This window comes from Cheilinus undulatus, linkage group 12 (assembly GCF_018320785.1).
Source record: "Cheilinus undulatus linkage group 12, ASM1832078v1, whole genome shotgun sequence".
Taxonomy (NCBI): domain Eukaryota; kingdom Metazoa; phylum Chordata; class Actinopteri; order Labriformes; family Labridae; genus Cheilinus; species Cheilinus undulatus.
The window spans coordinates 19,605,159-19,627,914 of NC_054876.1; the positions used below are offsets into that span (position 1 = coordinate 19,605,159).

The following is a 22,756-nucleotide window of genomic DNA, read 5'->3' on the forward strand; positions in this document are numbered from 1 at the left end:
ACCCTTTCTGACTACATTAAAGTTAACAGCTCCCTGGCATGAAAAGGTCCAAGAGTGCAACTGCTGGTTAAACAAATGTGCATAGGGTTGAGCTGCTGTGACTGCCACACTGCACTCACATTGAAGCTCTTAAATAAACAACTGGCATATGTATGGTGTGTACGATAGCTGATAATGAACATTGTGACAAGCAGCAATTTATAGCAAGAATCAACACATCTAGGATCGGCCTCACGTAGCGTCATGCCGATGTAGTGACACAGCAGCATCACCTGTAGCCTGACTTGAGGAGGAGACTCATTCAGCTGCACAGAGCTCAATGTTCTTGCTTCTGATTGGGATTTCAGGCAGACTCTAAGGCGTGTACGTCAAAGAAACTCAAAAATGCAGGATTTTGATTAAAATCCAAAAGCACACCAGCAGCAGCATGTTGCGCACCAGGTCACCTGACAATCGCATGTCCTTGTGACGTGACTATTGCACATCTCTATCGTGATAGATATGGAATATACCATTCAGCCCTACTCCCCACTGTAGTTCTTAAAACACACGCAACACTGCTCACAGTTTTTATGACAATTCTGTCCAGTTTACAAGCTACACAGCAGAAAATGAAAGGTGAACTTAGTTGTAGTGCTACTGGGAAAATTTGGATGTACAGAATTTTTATTGCTATTTATGTACGGTGTCCATTTTGGCAACAAACACCCTCAGTGTAACAATTTGTTAAAATCTTTTTAAAGGTCACATTTTATGCAAAATACATTTTTCAGGCCTTTCTAACAAAAATATATGCCCATGGCCAGTCTACAATGTGTTTAAAATGGCATACATTTCCACATACAAGTCAAATTTCTGCCTTTTGCATGTGACAAAATTAGACAATAAAGTGTTTTCTGTTCCATTTATAGGACCAAACAAAGTTATACTGAGATAGAGCAAGAGCTGCAGCAGTCTGCAGGTGTTCTGTCTCTCCCAATTATACTTTGATTTGTTGGGAGTTTAATTAATTTTATTCTAAAAATAGTTTGCAGTCCTCATGATGTTGTGTTAAATCCTTTCCCATCTAAATGTGCGGTTTGAGCACAGACAGTCCACTTTGAGATTATCACAGTGGTACATGTGAAGGCTCTGTTCATCCAAATGATTTTTTTCCTCTTACTGCAGCACACAAAGAAATGTATACTCTCATATTAAAGCAAAAAAAAGAAAAAAAAAAACGTTTACACTGCCTGCCTTTAAAATGCTCTGTTGCACAGGTAGCGTAGTGAAGGTCTGTACTGAGCGTGGGTGACATGAGCCGTGCTGTGTTATGGGTTTTTAAAGACCAACCGCTGACACGAGCACACTTTGTTTACTATACTGCTTCTCTGTTTGAGTGAAAGAGACGGCCTAGTAAGTCACATGTAGCCCTGAACCAATGACCTGTGTTAAGGAGGCATAATTGACTTTTTACAGCACGCTCTAAATCTGTCCTCGCTTCCTCACCCCTACAACTGTTACGTAGACTTTGGTTACCTAGCAGCAGCAGCTGTCCTCGAGTTGTTTTCTTTGTGCGTTTTTTGTGTTATTGTGACTCATGGGCCACAAAGTCAGTCATTTTTCTGTCGTAATAATAAAAGCTGCATCAGTGCTAGTGACGGAGAAGCTCTAATGGTGAAAAACTGATAAGTGAAGGCTCAAGGTTAAAGGCAAAGAGAGAAGGAATTATGAACTTAATGTAAATTATGTATGTAAAATGCAGATTTCCTGTAATGCTGATTGTGTCCTGTGTGAGCAAACTGCTTTTTCTGTGTTTGTATTCAGTTCTGGACCAACCTGCTGCCATCTGCATGTATCCGGCCAGGGTGCAGATCCTCCTCTCACATCCTCCGCTGGGCAGGAAGATGGTGATGATAGCCAGCAGGGAGCTGACAGCCAACAGAGCACAGCCTCCTGAACACAGCACTGCACTTGTCTAAGGACAAAAACAGAGAAAAATCCTCTTAGATTTATTTAATCACCAGAAAAAAAAATATTATCTGATTCATAGGCTGTATAACAATACAGAAGACTAGTGTCCCACCTTTTATTTCTTGTATCTTAAAGAGCCCAAGGACCCACAAGGAAAATGTGAACTAGTTGTTTTTACATTAAAATCATAACAGAATAGGCTTACTTCTTAACAAAAGACCCATACAGTAAGAGAATTATATTGATGCATGTGTAAATTAAATTTTGACCACCTCAGAGCAGCCACCTCCCCCAGAAGTTTTTAGGTATCTTCCCTCAAAAGGGTCCCAGACCCCAGGCTGGCAACCAGAAGTACAGACGACATAGCAGCTCCTACACAGAGCTTAACTGTGCGGTACCAGAATAAATATCCCATCTTTCTTCCCAGCAGATTTTATAATTAGCTATAATGGCATGACCATCCAAAGTACACTTAGGACGAGTTACAAGAAGAAACAAGTTGAAAAAAAATGTGATTGCAATGTTAGGGAATGGAACAACACTAAGGAAATATCTACCCCTTCTCCCATGATCCTCAGCTGGCTGGCTGTTCATAGCTTTCAATCATGTGACCAGTATGGAGGCCTAGAGGTTTAGGACTGTAGCAGCTGCACTAAATTGCTGCACTTTAATTTTCTCTTCAAAACAACACATTTACACCTGCCAACTACAGAAAAACTGCTGGACCAAAGTCAACAAAAGTACAGATAGTCTTAGTGCTAATAATTAGTTTAGGTCAATCACCAGCTATTTGAGGAGTAAAGAGCAAAGCATAAGTCATTATAGCTGAGTCATTATCAGTTGTCACTTTTAATGTTAGTTAAAATACAGTTTTGATCAGTTTAACACAATATTTAATGGTAGGATTAAGAGATGTCTGTTTGGCACTGCTGTATTGTTCCCTATAGGAGCAGAGGAGCATGTGACAGCTTTAACATTGACAGCATTAATCCGCTTCTTGCTCCTCCTTTGCTCTTCAGTTTCTTTCTCTGATTGTCTGTCTTATATACAGTCAGTGATCCAACACCATCCCAGTATACTCTCACACAGGTGCACATATTCAACACTCTGAGAGAACTCTTCTTCTTTGGAAAGCTACTTGTTCTGTCAAGTACCTAAAAACCAATGTTTATGTTTGCATTCCTCTCAAAGATGTATGACTCACTGCTATATTTGAAAACACTCCTCAAAGCCAAAAGTCTGTGTTTTGGTGGGCTCAGATTGTGTAACCTCACATTTAATCCTCCTCGCAGGTTAATGGCTCTCTCAGCTGGAAAACAACACTCCACGGCCAAACAACAGAGCGCTGTCCCTATTCATTACATCTGTGCTTAATCACAAACACACTGGGGCCAAACAGGGGCAGGAGCAACAACAACACACAGACACAGTACAGAGTCATTTGCAACTTTTTACAAAGAGAGAAACCTGCATAAAAATGTCCATGCTAGCTTGTATGCTGTACATAGAAGCAGCCAGCATGTTTAACTCCATCAAGACCATGTCTGCGGCATCCTGTTAGTGTTTTGACTGGATTCATTCTGCTCAGTGTGAGTCAGAAAAAATGTGTGAAAACCCAGATGAATGGCATCGAAGTTCAAAGCCAAACCATGTATGAGCCCCGAGGGAGGGAATCTGGGAAGATGGATGGGCCTTTCCCACAACTTTCATGTCTTTGTAGAAATGTTTGATCTGAAAAACACCTTAAAAATAGATAGACACAGCTCTTCCACCATCCTCACCACTGGAGTACCCCAGGGCGGCCTTCTAAGTCCCTTGCTGTTGCCCCCATATAAACACTGAGTAGCCGGTTTGAACGCCCACATCATCAAGTTTTGGCCTCACCACAGAGACAATACATCAGCCAACTTAATGGAACAAGTGAACCTGACCTGCTTGATAACAGGACCAGATATACTGTACACATGTCTGTTAATCCATTTAATTTCAGCTTGTGTTTTTATTGATTTAGAGCATGAACTTGACATGAAAAATTATCCTCAAAACCTGCTGGAATACTATGATCAGGAAAGACTCAAATGGTAAGTTTAAGGACTGAAAAATAGGGTTGGGTAAGAGTACTCGAGTGCATAAAGTCCCCGTAAAGTGATAAAAAAAAAAATCTGTATTTTAGGTTTGTTCTATGACAGGCCACTATGTTATTAACAACTACGCCAAATTTCAGTCATGAAAAACATCTCTAAGTTTATAAAATTAGGCTTCAAAATCATGAAAAATATGGCAGTAAAATCTGCTCTAGGATGGTGTTGGTCTGTCAGTTGAATGAGCTGAAGCCACACCCACTCAAGAGAACTACAATCCACTCAAATCTAAAAGAATGCTTCTGATCAGAGCGCAGCTGCCTGGCTTGGCTCTGTGCCAGACCAGACAGACGTGGGATTAAATTTACTGTTTTCTGGCACAAATCTCTCCATTATGATCCAATTTATGACCCATAGGCCACCGGACTGATAGATTTGGGAAGTTTACCTCACAATGAACAAAACCACAGCATACAGCAAGCTGTTAGATTTTAATGAAGACAGTGACATCAGCTCACAACAGACTGTTTTGAGATTAACTGCTCAGTGATTTTATATCATTGTAGCATTAGAAGGGTGGGCTAATTCCCCAACAAGGCTTGTGATGTTATGGGCACAGATTTTTCCCTGCTCAAACAAAACCCATCCAAGAAAGAGGTAAACAACTTTGCAAGGGTCTCAATCCAAAATACAGTCACACTCCAACATACTTAGGGTGTCAAGACACAAAGTTTGAATTTTACTTCAGAGGGACTTAAATGATCATATATTTGAGATTGTTCTGCCTGGTGTAAAAGGGTCCTGGCTAGTACTGAGGAGTTTTCCATCAGTCACCACCACCAGACCAGACCACTGCGGGATCCTAAAAGAGGACACTACCTAAAACCATTATTTTCAAACTGAAAGAACCTGGCGGCGAATTTGACTCAGTGCTTGTGTCCTGTGTGTTTATATATGACGCATGACATGGGACACATTTAACACGTACTCGTCTCAGATAACTGCAACAAAAGCTGCCAAAGCCAGACAACAGCATCACATTAGTGTTCAGCATACAGGCAGGAGGGAAATGTTTAACATGAACCAGGGAATTACAGCCCTAAAACATGTGTCATTATGCATGTCCCTGGTGTGACTGACATGAATGGAGGATGGGTGAAAGCAGGAGTGATTTCCATGCCTGACAGAAAATTTAATTACCTGGTTCTGGGTGTTTGGTGGTAAGGCAGAGTGGAGAGCAGGGACATACTTAAGTGCTATGATGTTGGTGGCAATGATTATGATCATTCTTTTGACCTTTATTTCTCCAGGTTTGTGACACACATGTTCCTCTCATAAGCAGCACTAACACAGAGCCACAGCTGTGGTACAGATCAGCTACCTGGGAACTGTTGGCAGATAAATGCCTTGCACAAGGGCACCTTGACCATGGCAATCAAACAAAGGCATGTGCAGAATAAGAACAACCCCTTTGGGGAAGTCGTTTAATTGCTAATAATTTCAAGGAACATGAACTTTAATTTGAGCTAATTTATGTTTCAGATGTCATCATAATTCAGTAAAAGAATCATTTCTCAGACCTCTGGCAGAAAATCATACTTCCTATTTTTTGAAGGATACTGGGATATTAACTAATGGATGAGTCAACCTCAGGCAGAACACAGCAGACAGGTGCATTAACAAATTAAAAGTATAAATCAGTACTGAATATGAGTACTAAAATTAATGATTCATGGTCCCCAGAGGCTCTGTAGTACCAAATTTGATACGGATCAAAATGTTTGTTTAGCCTAAGGATAGTCACACATCTGATGTTTTCAAATCTTAATAGATTTTTACAGCTATTTTGCTCACTTGTAAGGATGCAAACTATTATTTAACTTTTAACTAATAATTTTCTGAGTTTCTATTAGGGGTTCTTTTTTCTTCCATGAATCACAAAGATACCAAAAAACCCTCTGGGAAATCCAACACTGGGAACAACAGAAACACCCCCAGAGCCTGAGACATTCAAATGTGATCACAGAGACTGACAACCCAAACTTTTTAGGTAAAGGCTGGGGCAGCCACAGACACTCATGCACAACTTACCTAGTGTGAGTCACCATCTTCAGCAGCATCACTGCTTTGTGTGCAGACTAACATCATTCCAAAGGAGTTATTAGCCTCAGTCAGTGCTACACGGTATGGTGACAGCAAGCAGGTAAATGAAACTGATTTCTCAAATTAGGTTTATCACCACCAAATGTGACTTCAGAAGAAAGAAAAATAAAGGAGGATTAAAATCCTTGATTTTTCCCGGCTGTTCTGGTGTGCGTTGGATTTGCAGTGAAATGTAAAAATGAGGAAAAGAAAATTGGTGAAATCTGGCTGAGATAAAGGTACAGTTGTGCTGATGTTTGTGAAAGTGAAAGTACATAACATCTGGTTAGTGAAGCTTCCCACCCTGCTCGGTTGTTGTGGGTATTCTGATGGAGGCAGTCTGACCTAGAATCAAAAGTATCAAACATGTCTGATATTTACGGCTCTGTAGGTTTTGGAGTCTCCGATGCAACAGGGGTTGCTAAAAATATGCTTTGACACCTAAAACACCACACCACATTACTTGGACAAACGATCATTCACTACAACCATAAAATGGGGACTGCCCCTCCAGTCATCAGAGAGGGAAAATATGGCCTGTTTTCAGTTTGATGTGGCAGTGTTTTAACTAACATTCAAGTCTGTCATGGTGGCCCTGTCAAAGGGAGTAAACTCTAATGTATATTCAGAAAAGCTTAGCATTAAAAGAAATGATGGTTGCAAATACCTACAAAACAAACACAAACAGCTCAAAATAAATGTATTTTCAAAACACTTTTATGGAACATATGCAAGTTTGGCACTTAAACTTTGGTCCTGTGTTGCTCCGGCATCCTGATGAAAATCCTACAGGCCTGTGCTAGGTCTATGTCCCACCTCCTCCAAGCTGAACCCTCCACGCTGCATACGGCCACCTCTGATGTCTGGTCCAGACCACCCCAAGGTGCCCATAAGAGCGTATCTGTTGTTCCCGTATCAAGCAGCTGGACTTTCTCATCCTCGCTCTCCAGAGCACATCAACATTAGACACACGGTTTTGCCAATGATACCCAAAAATGTGCTGAAAAGTTGTCCCAAAGGAGTACAGTCAGCACCTCACAAGAGTATATAAGATCAGGAGTACCAAGGACTGAAAGACTCTGACTTTTGTCAGCATCCTCAGATGCTAGGAACGCCACACAAATACCTTGGACTAACAGAAAATACAAACACAAATCCCTACACAACAGAAGCAGTCTGACGGACAATGTGAAGCAATGTGTGTGTCTTCTGTTAATGCAAAGCGTGTGAGATTTCCCTGCCTCCTTACAAATGCCACGGCAAGACACAGACCTTTACAAGTAAATTAAGAATTTCTCTGGCTTTGAAAACTGTGGGAAACAGAGTTTGTTAAAGTATTTAACTTTACAAAAGGATTAGTCATTTATTAAATTAGTGTCAAGATTTCACTTGACCTTGCAAAGCAAAAGGATTGGCCAGATTCCATGTCTGTCATCAGGCAGATCCACATTTCAAAGCTCCAATCTGAAACAATTGTACCAGGTCTGAAAACAGACCAGAACAGTCAGCATCATTGGAGGAGAATGGGGCTGTAGCTACAGCCAGGTTTTAGTTGTACTGCAAGCTGATAGCAATGGCTGCTGTTGATGTAGCGATTAGCTTGAATGTAACTATAGATCAGGACCACATTCCTTTATTAAATGCGTCACTGAATGCTTTTATGACAGAAAAGATGTTTTCACTCTTCTACTTATCCTGCATTAGTTTGCAATAGTTATTGGTGGGGTTTAGTGGTACTGTACAGCCGATATGTTCAATAGCTTCCACTGTTGAAGCGATCAGCTTGGATGTCACCATAGCATAGAAGCAGTTTCATCAGAACATTTCTCCATCTTAAAGAGAGCCACACTGAAAGCTTTTCTTGGCAGAGAAAATGTTTTTGCTTGTCCAGACGTGCTTCAAATTGAGTTTTATCCACCAACAAGCTCCAATATTCTTAATCTATTACACTGCCTGCCTGCCAAACTAAGGTTAGTACCACATGCCTACTATGTCATTTTGTCTAGTCGCTGTAACTGCCCTGCAATTATGTGACAGACAAAACGTTTGTCCAATCACCTTCTGAGAATTTTCTGAAAAGTTCAGTCCTACCCTAATGTTTTCAATGGAAGGTTTCTCAGATGAATGTGAAACATATATATCAGTGAATATATGAAACAGTCTGGTGTCAGGTCAGATTTTAGTAGGAAAAATTCTAAATATTTAATCCCTTAAAATTAATCACTAGTAGTAGTCATTTTACATTCAGCATGCATGTTTTGCTCTGATAAACATTCTTTGATGGTGGTGTCATTTTCTATTTTCAATTATAGATGGGCATAGAGGAGGTTCTTGCAGGTTTAGATGTGCAGTGATCAATCACTCCTCAACCAACATTGAAATGTTATTGGGACAAATAATGGTATTGATGGATGTTTACCTTTAGTCTAGTTTCTCCACTCATCCCTCCAAGTTCCTGTTACCCTCAAGCTGACCCACCAGGAGGCCTGGACCCCTTCAAAAACATGTCTACAGGCTGCCTTGAGCTGATGAAAGTATTCCAGTCAATATCGATTCCTCTATTGTTAGTATAAAGATTGTAGAGCAACATACACTGACCAAGGACAGAACATGTATAAAAACAATCATGTTGCCAATAAGAGCGCTTATCTCTGGTAGCTGCTTGTTGTTCTAGTTTTGAAGCTCTACAAAGGGACAGAGGAGACGCAGCAGCACACTTGAAGATACAGAGAAGTCATTAACTTCAGTCCTCTTTGTTCTTCCTCTCTGCTTGAAATTATATTCATGTATGCAGAGGAATGTCTCCTCTCTCTGTGCTGCTTGATCTCGGCGTGCCTCGTGGGCTCTCAGTGTGCAGCCTATACCTCCCACCCTGCTGTTCCCAATTCACTGTGACACATTAAAGGTACATCATATCTCATATAGGAGTGGAGGATGGCGGGGAGGGGAGGGGAGACATGCTCCTGTGTATAAGGTATGCTTTTGCTAAACAATAAAAGACTTTAATGTGGAGTCAGCTGAATTTAGTCTGATAACAGAGAAACTGTAATTGTTTTTACTCTTAGTTTTTCTGCATATAAGCTGCCTTTTGTGTATTCTGTCCATTTTTGAGTCACTTAATTATCTCGGAGCACTAATAGATTTATACACGTGACATTTTGTGTGCCATTTAAACACAGCCCCAGAGACTAACAAAGGCTATCAGAGTGCCACACTGCTATTTTTACTGAAAACCCACCAACATTTCAATTAATGCTGCTCCAATTAATCAACTCCCCACACTGTGTTCTGTCTTCTGGAGAAACAAACTCATAATCGTCATCACTTTTACTTACAGACAATACAAAAACATTTTCTTTTTTCTTCCGATGTTGTGGCGTCGCTCTGAGCACAAGTTAATTTAGTAGAAAATGAGCTGCTAACAGCACCGGTCCTCTCAGTGATGCTTACTAAATAGACTGCAATTATGTGTTAATAACTGGTCGAGCCGCTGGAACAGCTGCAAAGCGATGGATTTGAAGGAGTGGAAAATTGAGGAGGGAAATAAAAGTTTTAATCCGGCAGACAACAGACGAGTTTCTGACTCCCATTCTTTGACTTTGCTGCAGTCTGAAACTTGATTTGGAGCGCAATCATGTCAGGATATTGAGACGTAAGGTGTGCTGAGACACAACTAAGACATCACGACTATAATTAATATTGACAATACCTGTCAGGCTCTACCCAAGAGCTCCATTTAATCCCACAATATTAGAAACAACCCCAGAGCTGCCTTTAATATATCCAAACAAGTGTTACAATGCATGAGCTAAAGGGGCTGATACTCATGTAAGACTACACAGCTCCATCATAAAGAAACTTTATTGGTTTCCCATAATAAACGGTCCACATCCTGACCCCAATGGAGGCCAATAACCACAGTAATACAGAAAACCTCCATCCAGCTGCTTTGTGTAATAAAGGGACGGTCTGAAGGGGACTCTTTGACCACCAATTACATTAAGGAAGTCGGGGATTACACTGTATGGGCCAATGAAATTTCATTGTCTCCTCAATTGGGAGTTACAAGATGGATATGGCAAGGCATGTCTCATTAAACGCACTCTGACTTTCCAAGCTTGGACACAGGGGCTAAATGTCTCAGGAAAATGGTGGGGGTTCTCCTAAAGAGGAGTTCAGAAGTGCTGAGGAGAGGAGGCAGAGAGAGTGCTGCGTGGCCCTTGACAGAAATAACTCCACCACTTTATGTAGGACAGACGGTGAAGGGAGAGCACCGGTGACCCACAGATGAGCAGACATAATGGGATAGAGCTCAATTGCTCCCTTTTAACATGGATTTAGTTTGTTTCTACCAAGCAGTTTGGTTTGTTTCAGAATAGTCTGGCACAGTTGGTATGTAAACTCTGATCTTGCTTACAGCCAATTTTTGTCAAGATAGGAATTACCACTTTATTTTAGATGTCCAGATCAGTTTAAGAGACAGTCTTTTAGTCTGTTCATTTGGTAAATTTGAGCATTTTTATTTCTATTAAATCACAAGAGAAATGGAAAAGCAGGCCTGTTCTTGGGTTGCACAAGTGGTTTGCTCTTTTTAAATAAAAAACGTGGACAAGTTCTGATAGAACTGCCACTAAACTATAGCTACATCTGAGGTAAATGTTACATCAGCAGCAGCCATTGCTGCCGGCTTCCAGTACAACTAAACCTTCGTTCTCCTAAAATGATGCTGATTGGTCATTCTCAGATCTGGCACAATCTTTTCAGACTGGAATGTTTAAGCTGGATTTACCCAATGACAGGCATGGAACCTGGCAAGTCCATTGGATAATTTGGCCGATGGCCAATGGCTGCAAACAGGGCTGATATCAGATGATACTGGAGTTAAAACTGCTGCATTTGTGCATCCTTTATATGTACACAGTGTAATACAGTATTTAGCAGTGTGAGCAGAATTGGTTTGCACATCTGCCAAGAAGAAAGAGAAAGAAGCAACCAAGGCAGACATACGAACAATCGAGTCCATGGAGGGTTTTGTTTTGTTTTTTCTTACTTCTCCTACTTCTACATCTGTGGCACAACTCAGAAGATTAGAAAAGCCCACGCTGTGTAGATAGCTGGTTGATGGTTGGTGGTCTTCTGTTAACTGTGTTTGAGTACACATGACTCATCCCTAAGACCACCTCTTCATGCAGACTCAGGCAAAGTGCCCATGTACAGTATGCTTGCCCATAGAGATCGATTGAATCAGACTTTGGGCTCAAGTATAGTTCAGATTCGGTCTCTCATGGTAAACCATCCTAAGACTTTCCATCCAGATAGCTTGCATATCTGACTATCAAGGGACAGCCCTGTTACTGTGTACAGGTATGCTCTCAGCTTGCTGACTCATCCTCTGAGAGCCTCAGCTTTCCATCACTGATCAGCATTCAGTGGAGAGAGAGCCCAGCGGTCACAGTGAAGCCTCAGCCCGGACATGTTCTGCCTCTAGAAGCCTGTTAGCAGCGTTACACAGTCTACCAGAGCCAGCAGAGGGGCTACTTCTCTCTCACCTCATACAGAGGATCAGTCCATTCAATGTAAACTGCTTCCCTTCCCCTGTACTTTACCTCTCTCTGCCTGTCCTGTTACTTTATCATCTCTCACAGAAATCCTAATAATCCTGTCAGAGCGCTAACACAAAAAGAACACCCCCCACCTCTAAATGAATAATACATCCGTCTCCTCATTGATCCTCACTGGGAGGAGACCAGGACGGCGATAAAAGTGTGTATGGTGAGTGTGACGGTCTGTGAATGGCTGACAAAGCTGTGTGTCTGAGGAGTGAATGGGAGATGTAGAGGAGATGAGGGAGAGAGAGGAGCGCAGATTAATCACCTGACAAGTGGATGGAGTGTCCATTTGTGCCTCTGGGGCGGGCTGCAGATAGGATGTGACATTCAGGAGCACTTAGGAGGACAAGGGACTGCTCGCTGCTCCCTAAACAGCACACAGTCGACTCAGTGTTAGCGTACAAGCAATGGACACTCAGAGGAGGAGTCCTTCACTCTGGATGGTGCAACAGTCTTCCTGCTTCACTATCATTTTCTCACATTGTGCCTTAAGCAGATTGCTTGTAAGCTGCATATCCGTACACTCTGGAGCAGCTGGCCAGTCCCGACATGAAGAGTGAAAGGTTGTATGATAGTTCAGTGTATTATCAACCACAGAAAACACCTGCTGACTGAGGAATAACCACTGGGTTGGATTTACACACTTGTGGAGACGAGTTAGCATTATTGGCATTGTTGATCACACACTATAACACAGCTCAAAGTTCTTAAGGGAATAAAGTACAATAAAGACATATGTGTTTTTTGATGAGGAGATGTGAGAGACTATTTGGAGCCATGCCAAAAATGCATCAATATATAAAACAAAGTCCGTTTGGTCTAGAATTACTCAAAGAAAACACACAGTAGATATTTTTGTTGCTGGCAGTGTTGTCCAAGTTCATGCTTAAAGTGAGCTACCTCAACATTAAGTTCAAACTGATTCAAATGAAATATTTTACAATGATAGCTCATGATTTTAATACTCATTCAAGGTCTATTTCTTCCCATTTGGCAGCTCTATGGACATCTTTCTCAGTGACAGTCTTTACTTTTGTGACTCACAATAAACGACAATGACTAAGACTTTTTTTTTTCCACAAACATGTTCTCCCATCTCTTGGAGGACCAAGAAGTGAAAAAAAATCATTCTGTAACAAAAAAATCTTCAATATATTTACATATTTACAAAAAGTCCTTGCATTTCTTTGTTTTGGTTCTATTTTTGCCATTAATCAGAGCACTTCCTGTCTTTAGTGGCACAGAGGGCCAAATTACAGGTTCTGTCTCCTCATTATGAACTTTTTAGGCCATCTCCCGCATGAGCTGTTTTGAGTACTTTGGCGAAATATGATGCAACAGCGGAACAGCCTGCCATTGGTTGTCACAGTCCGTCACAGAGCGTTGTGGGATGTGGACCGCATTAGCCACTAGCAGCAGAAATTATCAAAAATGGATCAAAAATGGAAAAAGACATTCGGTATTAGAGTCACTGGTGTGTATCTAATCTTTAAAGACCCCTGAAAGTCACCTAAGGTCCAGGCTCACTATAAAAGCTTCTGTAAGGGCTACAAAGGAGTGGATAGCATCATTAGAATGGCACTATAAAGGGCTGCAAGAGGGAAAAAGTAATTTATGTTTCAAAAGTTGTTTAACTTTTAGGAACCTGTGTCTCTTGTCTTTTATGATGATTTTGGTCTTATAGAGTTAATTCAAAATTCAAGAGCAAACTCAGGAAACAGTCAAAACTGGGCACTAGTCATTGAAAACATGATCACAGTCACAGAGGATAAAAAATATCCTTTTCTACCTCAAAATAATGCTAAAGCAAGCTGTTCCTATAAGATGCTATCAGTACTATCAGTTCTCTGTTGTTTACCTTTGGTTTAAAGAGCAATACGGCAGCATGGCAGCAGCTGTTATCTGGAGCTACTAGTGGTGGGTGGCTGTGTTACAGTTTAGACAGGACATTTTACTGGGACTGTAGTCCTGAAATGTCTAAAAATATCAAGAATTTGGTTTACAGTCTTGTAGTTCTGGTGATCAAAAGACTGGGAATTTCATAGTATAGCAGGCTAATCATGCACATCTCTAGTTTGATTAATATCATTAGTAAATAATATCATTCTGTACTTGCACAGTGGTAAATCTACAGGTCACAACTTGTCCACGACAGCATTTTGGGGTTGTTGGATTGTGCATTTGATGAGTTTGATGAGGGAAAGCAAAAAATACCATCTGCTTCCATAGCGTTAGCTGTGCAGCTGGTATATTGGTCCCCCCAGATTTAGAAACAGCTTGCACCGACAAATAAAGGAAACAAACCTATTACTAAGACGATAGGAATGATGGCAATGGACGAATTTGCCAAAATGTTGAAGTATCCTTTTAAGGCATATAGTTTGTCACTAACCTCAGTCTAGAAAGACCAAAATGAAGTAAACCAGCTCTAGTTTTAAACAAGACTAATCACTCCAATTTTTGAGCCAGATTTTTGCACTCAGTTGCATTTATTGTGGATTTGTGTCACAGTCTGTCCTTCTGGCCCCCTACAACATCCCTAGCTGTTAGATATTCCCTCTACCCTTTCAAACACCTATTCAGATTTCTGATCACTTTTGTCTGACCTTCCTTGCTCTGCTCCTCATCAGCCTCCCTCCTTATTCACTGAAACTTGTCTAGTTGCCAGTCCATTGTTGTTGCTGTTTGCCTTGTAGCATTATTTTGAGTTTCATTTCATCCTGAACCTGCCTACCTGTTTACCTCCCAGTCAGACACCTGCTACCTGTGTGCCAACCTGCCTGTCACTGCCTGGAAGCAACATTTCAGCATGAATCATTGATCTGCACCAGTCTGCCAGCTTTGTGTCTGTATTTGGGTCCTTCCCTACCATCTTCACCCCCAACCAGGAAAACATGGAGAAGTCTGTAACAATACGTTAGAGGGTATGTTGAATGCTTTCACTCTGAGGGACGATCACATTTATAATATACTTTAAAATCAAACATATCATTATGAAAACCTCAAGACAGTTTCCTGGTAAAGAGTAACTTGCTGCTGAGTGTTACAATGTTTAACTACAACAGACGATAATAGAAGAAAGGGGCCCGCTGATCACAGAGGCATGGGAGCATGCTAGTTTGGTACTTTGCTGCGTCAACCTTGGTACAGCTATGGCTTCTTGATGGCCATCCTCCAGCAGGGCTGCACCAGGCCCATGCCCCATCCTCCCAGCTGGCCTCTCCATGATACACATGGCCGCTCCTGTATCCAGAATCATTCCAATCCCCACTCTCCTGTCTCTGTGCACATCTACATTAGACACTGTCTTGCCAACAATATGCTAAAATGTGCCAAAGAGAAGTTGTAGCACAAGCCTCTGGCATCAGTCAGCATCCAGGCCTCAAAAGAGTATAGTATAACTAATAGAAGGACCAACAGCAAACCCACTGCCCCATGTGGGAGGCCACGTCTGGGGTTGATCTCCTTGCAGTCAGCAGATGAACGGATTACACTGCCAAGGAAGGTGAACTGCTCCACACCGTCCTTACTCTCACCATTCACATACACAGATTCAATATCAGCATCCATGGCATCCCAAAATGCCCGGATCTTTGTTTTGGCCCAGGAGACATGCATTCTCAACATTTCAGCCTCCTCACTTACCAGGTTAACAGACCTTACAAGGACATCTAGACTTTACAAGGATCACAGCATCATCAGCAAAGACAGACCAGTGTATTCGTCATCATCAAATGAAGCTCCACAGGTCACTACCCCTGGTACTCACCCCATTATCCAGTCCATACAGGTCCTGAAGAGCATAGGGGCAAAGATACACCCTTGCCTTACCCCAGAATCAAGTTAGATGAGGAATCTTCACACATTCTTGACATCAAACTGGCAAAATCAAACTATGAAGCAAAATATGTCTGGAAGAACATATTTTGCTTTTCGAGTTCTTGTTTTAAAATGGAGGCAATTATATATATTTTTAACTTGATTCATCGATCCTTTGTTAAGTTACTTAAAAACTAAACAGTTGTTTCTCTTTTTAGGAGGGACACAGATAGTGGTTAGGTTCCACCTCATGTACATAGAAGGACCGGGTTCAAGTCCAGCCTGGGGCTCCGTTGTTGCATGTCTCACCCTCAGTCTCTCTCTCTTATTTCAAACTCTATCCACTGTCCGCATCTCTACAATAAAGGCATAAAAAGCCCAAAAATATATATTTTTAAAAAGATGGCACTAAGGAGTGAAATTCATTAATCATATTATATACTGATTTCAGAATGACGAGGACACTTTCAGATAAATACATTAAAACATTTATGTTTTTTCAGTGGATCTTTTTGTTTTAATGATGAATACAATTGTTGTCCCTTCAAATCTAAATTTGTATAAAAATGTTAGGGAAAAAAGCACATTAAAATGTATAATAGGCAAAAAAAATCAGGAAGTATGTCCCTGATTCCTCTTGTTTGTTTTGTTTTTTTTCAAAATAAGAAATTTGCTCTTTATTAAAAGACTGTACACATAAAATTCACCAGCCATCTTCATTTAACTGTTCAGAGACCTACTAAAGTTTAGTAAAAGCATTCTTCATTGTCCCCTTACTGCTGAGTCCTGCATATTTAATCAGATGGCAGAGAACAATCAAGCATTTGCGGTATAAAAGATTAACAACATGTAGCAGTGTGTTTATCTTGACCACCAAGGCTGCCCATAAGGGGGGACAAGGGGAGAGCTTTCTGGGGCCCAGCCAAATTGGGGGCCCGTGGAAGTCAGGAAAATCATGGTCCATTGTAAAGTTAAGCTGAGATAACCATATTTTATATTTAACCTAAATAATAACCACTCTTATCAAAGCAATACAACATGAATTTTAATATCTATACTGTAATACAGTATAGACTTTTTAAGATGAAAACCTCTTTACTCAAAACAGAGTTACCTTTTTTTGCTGATGTTAAAAGTGTAAACGGGCACACTGAACTAAATGATGAGGAAAGTCGGTAAATGTCAGACTTCATAGCTAAGTCATGGTGTGCACAAAGGTCAGAATGCCTGGAAATAGAGTAAAAATGACAGAGACAGTTCTGATGGAAAATAATGACATATTTGTATAATGAGGCAACCAAAAAGGCAAAAACAGCAAAAGCAGGTTGAAACAGGCAAAAAAATGGACAAAACAGCAGCAAAATAGGTTTAAAGTAGTAAAAAAAGGTGGATCAGAGTTGCATTAATGGACTCCAGTGGCAACAGTGGCAAAAGTTTAAACAAAGGACACAAAACAGCAAAAATGCTTGAAAAAAAATAGTTTATAATGGTCAAAAGGGGCAAAACAGTGACAAAAATAGCAATAAATGGCAAAAAGTTTCCAGTTTAATAGAAGCAGCAAATATGGGTCATATTTGGCAAAAAAAAAAAAAAAAAAGTTGAAAATTTGTGGAAACAGCAAACATTTTTTAAAACAGGAAAAGATGGCAAAAATGGGAGAAAAGTGGCTTAAAAGAAGAAAACGGTTAGAAAATGTGTTAAAGGTGCAAAACAGAGGCAAAAATGGGTTGTAAAGTGGTAAGACAAGGGCAAAAATTGGGGAAAAAAGGCAGCAAAAATAGGTTTAAAGTAGCAATAAAAGTTGAAAAAGTGTGACAGTAATGGGGTCAAGTTGCAACAATAGGTGAAATGTGATGAATAGCTTAAACAAAGGGCAAAAACAGTGGTAAAAAGGGCCAAAAAATTGGTTAAAAAGGGCAAAACAGCTTATATTGGTTTAACGTAGCAAAACAGTGACAAAAATAGGTAGGACATAGGTGAAATTTGGGTCAAATTTTGCAAAAAGGTGGTAAAGAAAGGGTGGAAATGGCAAAAATGGGTGTAAAGTGGCAAAAAATAGTGACAAAGATGGTGAAAGGCGGCAGAAAAGAAGCAGAAAAGGGTGAAAAACAGACAAATATAATGGTGGAAAATCAGAGGCAAAATTGGATGCAAAGTGGCAAAACTGGGCTAAAAGTAAGAAAAAGAAAGAGCGAAAATTGGTGGAAAGCACAAAGAAAAGGGGTTAGAAAGAAGCGTGAATAAGTAATTCCAACATCAGAGTCCAGCAGTAGCTTGAACACTTTCAGATCCAAAATGAGGAAACTGTTAGCCAGAACCTTAGCACCAGTGCTACTGACCCAACACACATGCATTGATATCATCAATAAATCCGAACAGGGGAGGGCCCGTTCTCTGGGGTTTCCAGGGGTTCTGTGTGCGGCCCTATTGGCCACTAAAATGATCAGTAATACAGAGCAAAAGTGTGCTAAGCTGTCAGCCAGCTCGGCTCATTCTTTGAGAGATGGTTCATTGACACAGTCTTGTATCATTTTGTGCTTGAGGGCAGCCTCTGTAATTTGTCCTTCAGGAGAAAAAGAAAATCGACTCTCACAGAAATAATATTTCCCCCAAACATAAAAAGACATTTTGGTGTCCGTACTGTGTATCCTCACAGCCGTTTGCAAGTTCTCACACATACTTTGGCTCTCTTCACGTCTTCACACGGGCCAGCTAACACCAGCAATAACACATTTTTCTAATATCTTTGTGGTCTCATGTTTTGGAAAATCCCACCATTGATTTCTGCTCCAAGTCCTCGTTATTTCATCAATTTGTCTGGCTATTTTTGCGACTGAGACGTGGACAGACTTTAAGGGAGCTTTAGTACATTTTTAAATATAAAAAGTGTGGGGATGATTCTTCAAATAAGTCACATTGTATGTCTTTTGTTTCCATCTTTTTATTTAGGGAAATGATTGTGCTATATGTTGCATTTTCATGTCACCTGCAGCTTATTTCCTCACCTGGATGGTTAGCATTGTGTAGTATATTTTGTGTCTTTAAAGTGTGATGGGAAAACCCCAGTTGTGTTGTTCTTAAACTATATGATGGTGAGGATAAGGCCAAACTTCTAAATCATTATGTAGAGGGAGATGTGAAGAATTTTTATCAAAGCAATGACATTAGAATGAATAATTTAAAAATGTAACGCTTTAATAATTTAGAGCCTGTGCTCTAAAGGGCCTTTTTGTGCATTTCAGCACTTTTTCTTAATGTCTGAAAGCCTAGACATTTAACTTTCTGCATTTACATGAGAAATATTATATTTTAATATAAGCTGACCTACCCAAGCACCTCATATTCTTTTCATCCCGATGCTTGTTCAGTGGAATATCTAACAAACCGTACACCTTTAAATAACATTTCTTCACTGAAAAGCTTCCCTTCTGTATAAATTGTGACATTTTTAGTTGTTGGTGTCTGAGTCCTGCTACAGTCAGTGTTGATATCTGTAATCTTTGACCAATCAGAGCCTAGATACACAGAAACAGTAGACAGCCTCTCATGGTCCCTGTGTTTTCTCTCAGGGAGCCACACAGGACGCTCCCCGCTGCACAGCAATGCTTTAATGTGGTGTTCAGTCCACGGTGTCATGTTCAATCAAAACACTGTGGGGATCTCTACTACAGTCAGTGTGTCACTTTCACGCACACACACAAAGAGTGACAGCTGAATGGACTAGAAAAATGCCACATATGCAGAAAACAAATCAGAGAAGCCCAGACGCAGCTCTTTGTGAGAAGGTAGAGTGTGACATTCAAGTGTTTTTGATTTGGATCACAGAGCGGGATGTTGGTTAAGAGTCACCAAACGCTGCAGGGACGCCACCTCAGCCTGTCAAAGATTTTCTAGCCAACTTTTGTCTGCTGGACTGTAATCATAGCCCTAGTGAGATAGCAGAGAGGAGGAAATTGCCCTTTATGTTGAATCTCTGGACTATAAGAGAACAGACACCCTAACTGAGAAATATAGGTTCCCTTTTCATATAGTTTTTAGTGATGTAGCGATAATCTGATATGGGTTGGTTAACTGATCTTGACGTCAGCGCATTGGTCCGCGGAGCCCTGGGTCAGTAAAAATGTGGCACGAACCGGTCTTTGACTCAGCGTCTATAGTCTCGCGTTCGCCGTAGGTGCTCGCTAGGTAGTTGGATGTTTTTCACAGGTCGTCACCTAAACGTCTTTCAGTTCTGCACCTCAGGAGAAAGTCATGTGGACTTTATATGAAAGAAGGGTAACTTTCAAAATGTCTGCCCATCTGTACGCTTTGGAGAAAAGCTCATAAATCTCACCTGTTGAGATGGCGGAGCTAAAGTTTAGCTAAGATGCTAACACTAAACGCAGCACAAACAGACCCGAACATAAACACTTTTCTCAGTTAAAACTCGGAGAACTCTCCAGTTATCACCGTAACAACAGCCCCTCTATTCACAGGGTTTACAATCGTAGCGTGTTGTTGGGAGTGATTGATTTGGTGACATAATTAATACATCTGAGCTCACTGATGTGACATTAAACAGAGAGGACTTGACTGAGCTGGAGATCAGCTGTTCTCCTGTGAATTAATTAAAGAATAAAAACAATCAAGAACGGTCAGATACACAGAGAAAGGAAGTAACGATGTTTTTGCGACATATAGACTGAATACTCACATTAAGAGGAATTATGAAAAGAAAAAAAAATGTATAGTTGGCTGTTTTAATTTGACTGTTTTCAATATTATTTTAACCCCTTGTTCTCCTGTACTAGCAGACACACTTAATTTGTGCTTTTTGGGAAAATTTGATATTTAGTTTGTACTGTTATTGGGATTAATAATGCTAAGGAAGTTACAAGTGCAGAAGGATGAACATGTACCAGTAAAAACTCATTTTAGTATTTATCTCCCAATTTAATGTCAAAGTAAGACACCTGGGCACCTGGGTGTGATGAAAACTTTCTTAAACATAATTTCAGAATGTTAGCACAGGCCTGGCATTTTGTCTGTTTTATAAATAAGATCAAATAAACTTAGATTATTATGAAATTATCTTGTTTCTCCTTTGTTGCTAATTTTTGTTAAAGCAAAAAATTATTTGATTCAATAATCAGATTGTACTGGATCAAATTGGATCGGATCGGACCGAATCGCTCCTTATTTTAATTAATCATCAGTGAATCGTAGTCTGTGAATAGAGATTCGAATCGAATTGTCTTGAGAAGGAGAGATTCACACCCCTAGTAGTTTCCATTTAAACAGCTCATTTCATTGTCAGATTTTGAGCATATTACTGACCTGTTAAGGCCATCATGTCTGTCATACTATTATTAGGCTGCAGAGTTAAAGAGTAAGCTCTGTAAATTAGCCTTTGGAATGATGGTAGAGTCAATATACAGTGGAAAAAAGTATTCTTGTCTAGGATGTTTTACCCTTTTTAGTGATTTTATACATCAGTCAAGGTCATTAAAATTTGTTTTTTATTTAAACTCTTGAAGCCCAATCCCTGCACAAACTGACAGAGCTTGAGCAGTTATTTTTGTTGTTGTTGTTTATAAGAAAAGAAAAAAGAAAAACCGCCAAAGGTGCATCTACTATATACTGACTTAAAGGGGTGAATATTTAACTCACTTAATACACATTACATATTTTATTTACTTAATATTACTTTGTAGAAATCATTTTTTTTTTGTCAAAAAGCCAAATCATATTGGCCATGATTGATTTGTAAATCAATAAAACGGTAACCCATCCAAGCGTGGTGTTTTTTTAAATAGGTTAAGTATTCTTTGGCAGTTATACAGTCATCTTTTACAACTGTCATGAAAATGAGAAGTTAGAGTTTACATTTTTGGTAGTGAACAAATACTCTAATGCAATGCTTCCCAAAGTGTGGGCCAGGCCAGGCACTGCAGGTGGGCCACTGTGAGCCTCTTTTCTCAAATAAAAAACATAAACATGATTCTAAACATTAAAATCTATTTTTAAATGATTATTAAATATTTTTTACATGTTAAAATGCTTTTTTAAGTCCAAGAAGTAACAAAACACAGTCAGAAGATTTAACTGGTGAGACTCCATTAAACATTCAACCAAGCTGCATTTACATTACAAGGAAAAGGGTTTATTAAACACATTTTAAGAGATGAATACCAATATATCGGTCTTTGCAGGTGCCTGTTTTAAACAACAACAAAAAAAAACACCTGTGGCTCCTTAGTTGTAGGCCACTTAATGACAATGCCAACACTTTCATGTGGTATGCATGTGTCTTGAAATCCTCTGTTAATGAAATGAAAATGAGGTAAATACTTGGGTCTCATGTTACTGTTATACAAAGGTTTTGGTGGGCTTTCAAATTTGGCTGCAAAACACTGGAGTCTGGGAAAGGCTGCTCTAAGTCATTACTTTCCTTAGTATAAAATGAAAGACATAATAAAATACTTTTAATGGCAGTAATCCTGTAACAAAATTACCCAACCTGGATGGTAAAAATATGACCAAGTAGGCCCAGTACAAATCAAGAAAATACAGCAGCAGAGCTCTGAAACCATCATGTTGGATGAAAAGTTAAAAAATCTCCATTGTTTATGTCTGAAATCTTACAAACCAAACTGTTTCTTCATGTTCAAGGCTTGGGATGATGTTCCGTGGAAAAATAAACACAAACCTAAATATTATTTTGTTAAATTGTTCTCTAACTCTACCTCTACAAACTCCACTCTACTACAGACTAACCCAGGGTTTGGTACATTAAATCTAGTGCAGAGGAAGTGATTGTCTTTTAGATTTATGGGGTGTTAATGTAATAAAATTGCCATATATAGTAGCAGGCTAGTAGCAGTTTTTTCTGCATTTGAATCCAGCCATGCCCAAATGTCCCATTGCTGGCCTGGTTCCAGTTTGTGTCTCTGCCAGGTTGCTGCAGAGTGCAGACCACCTGCTGTGACACCTGGAGAGCAGAGAGACTTCACTTCTGGACTCTGACATGAGGAATAAACACAAATTACTGTTAATCAATGTGATGAAACTGCACTCTGACCTGTCACTGGAAACTACACACAGACTGTGTACTACATGTCTGAGCATCCAGAGCACTGTATCCTGTATAAATGATCATGTTCCAGTTAAATG

At 40.0% G+C, this 22,756-nt stretch overlaps 1 protein-coding gene across 1 annotated transcript in view; it reads right to left on the reverse strand.

Annotated features, from left to right (window-relative positions):
- LOC121518975 (transmembrane protein 211) overlaps positions 1-22,756 on the reverse strand; it is a 197,891-nt gene that overhangs the window by 129,436 nt on the left and 45,699 nt on the right. The window contains exon 2 of the mRNA XM_041801696.1: positions 1,819-1,957. Coding sequence (XP_041657630.1) covers positions 1,819-1,957 — 139 coding nt within the window. The remainder of the gene's footprint in view (positions 1-1,818; positions 1,958-22,756) is intronic.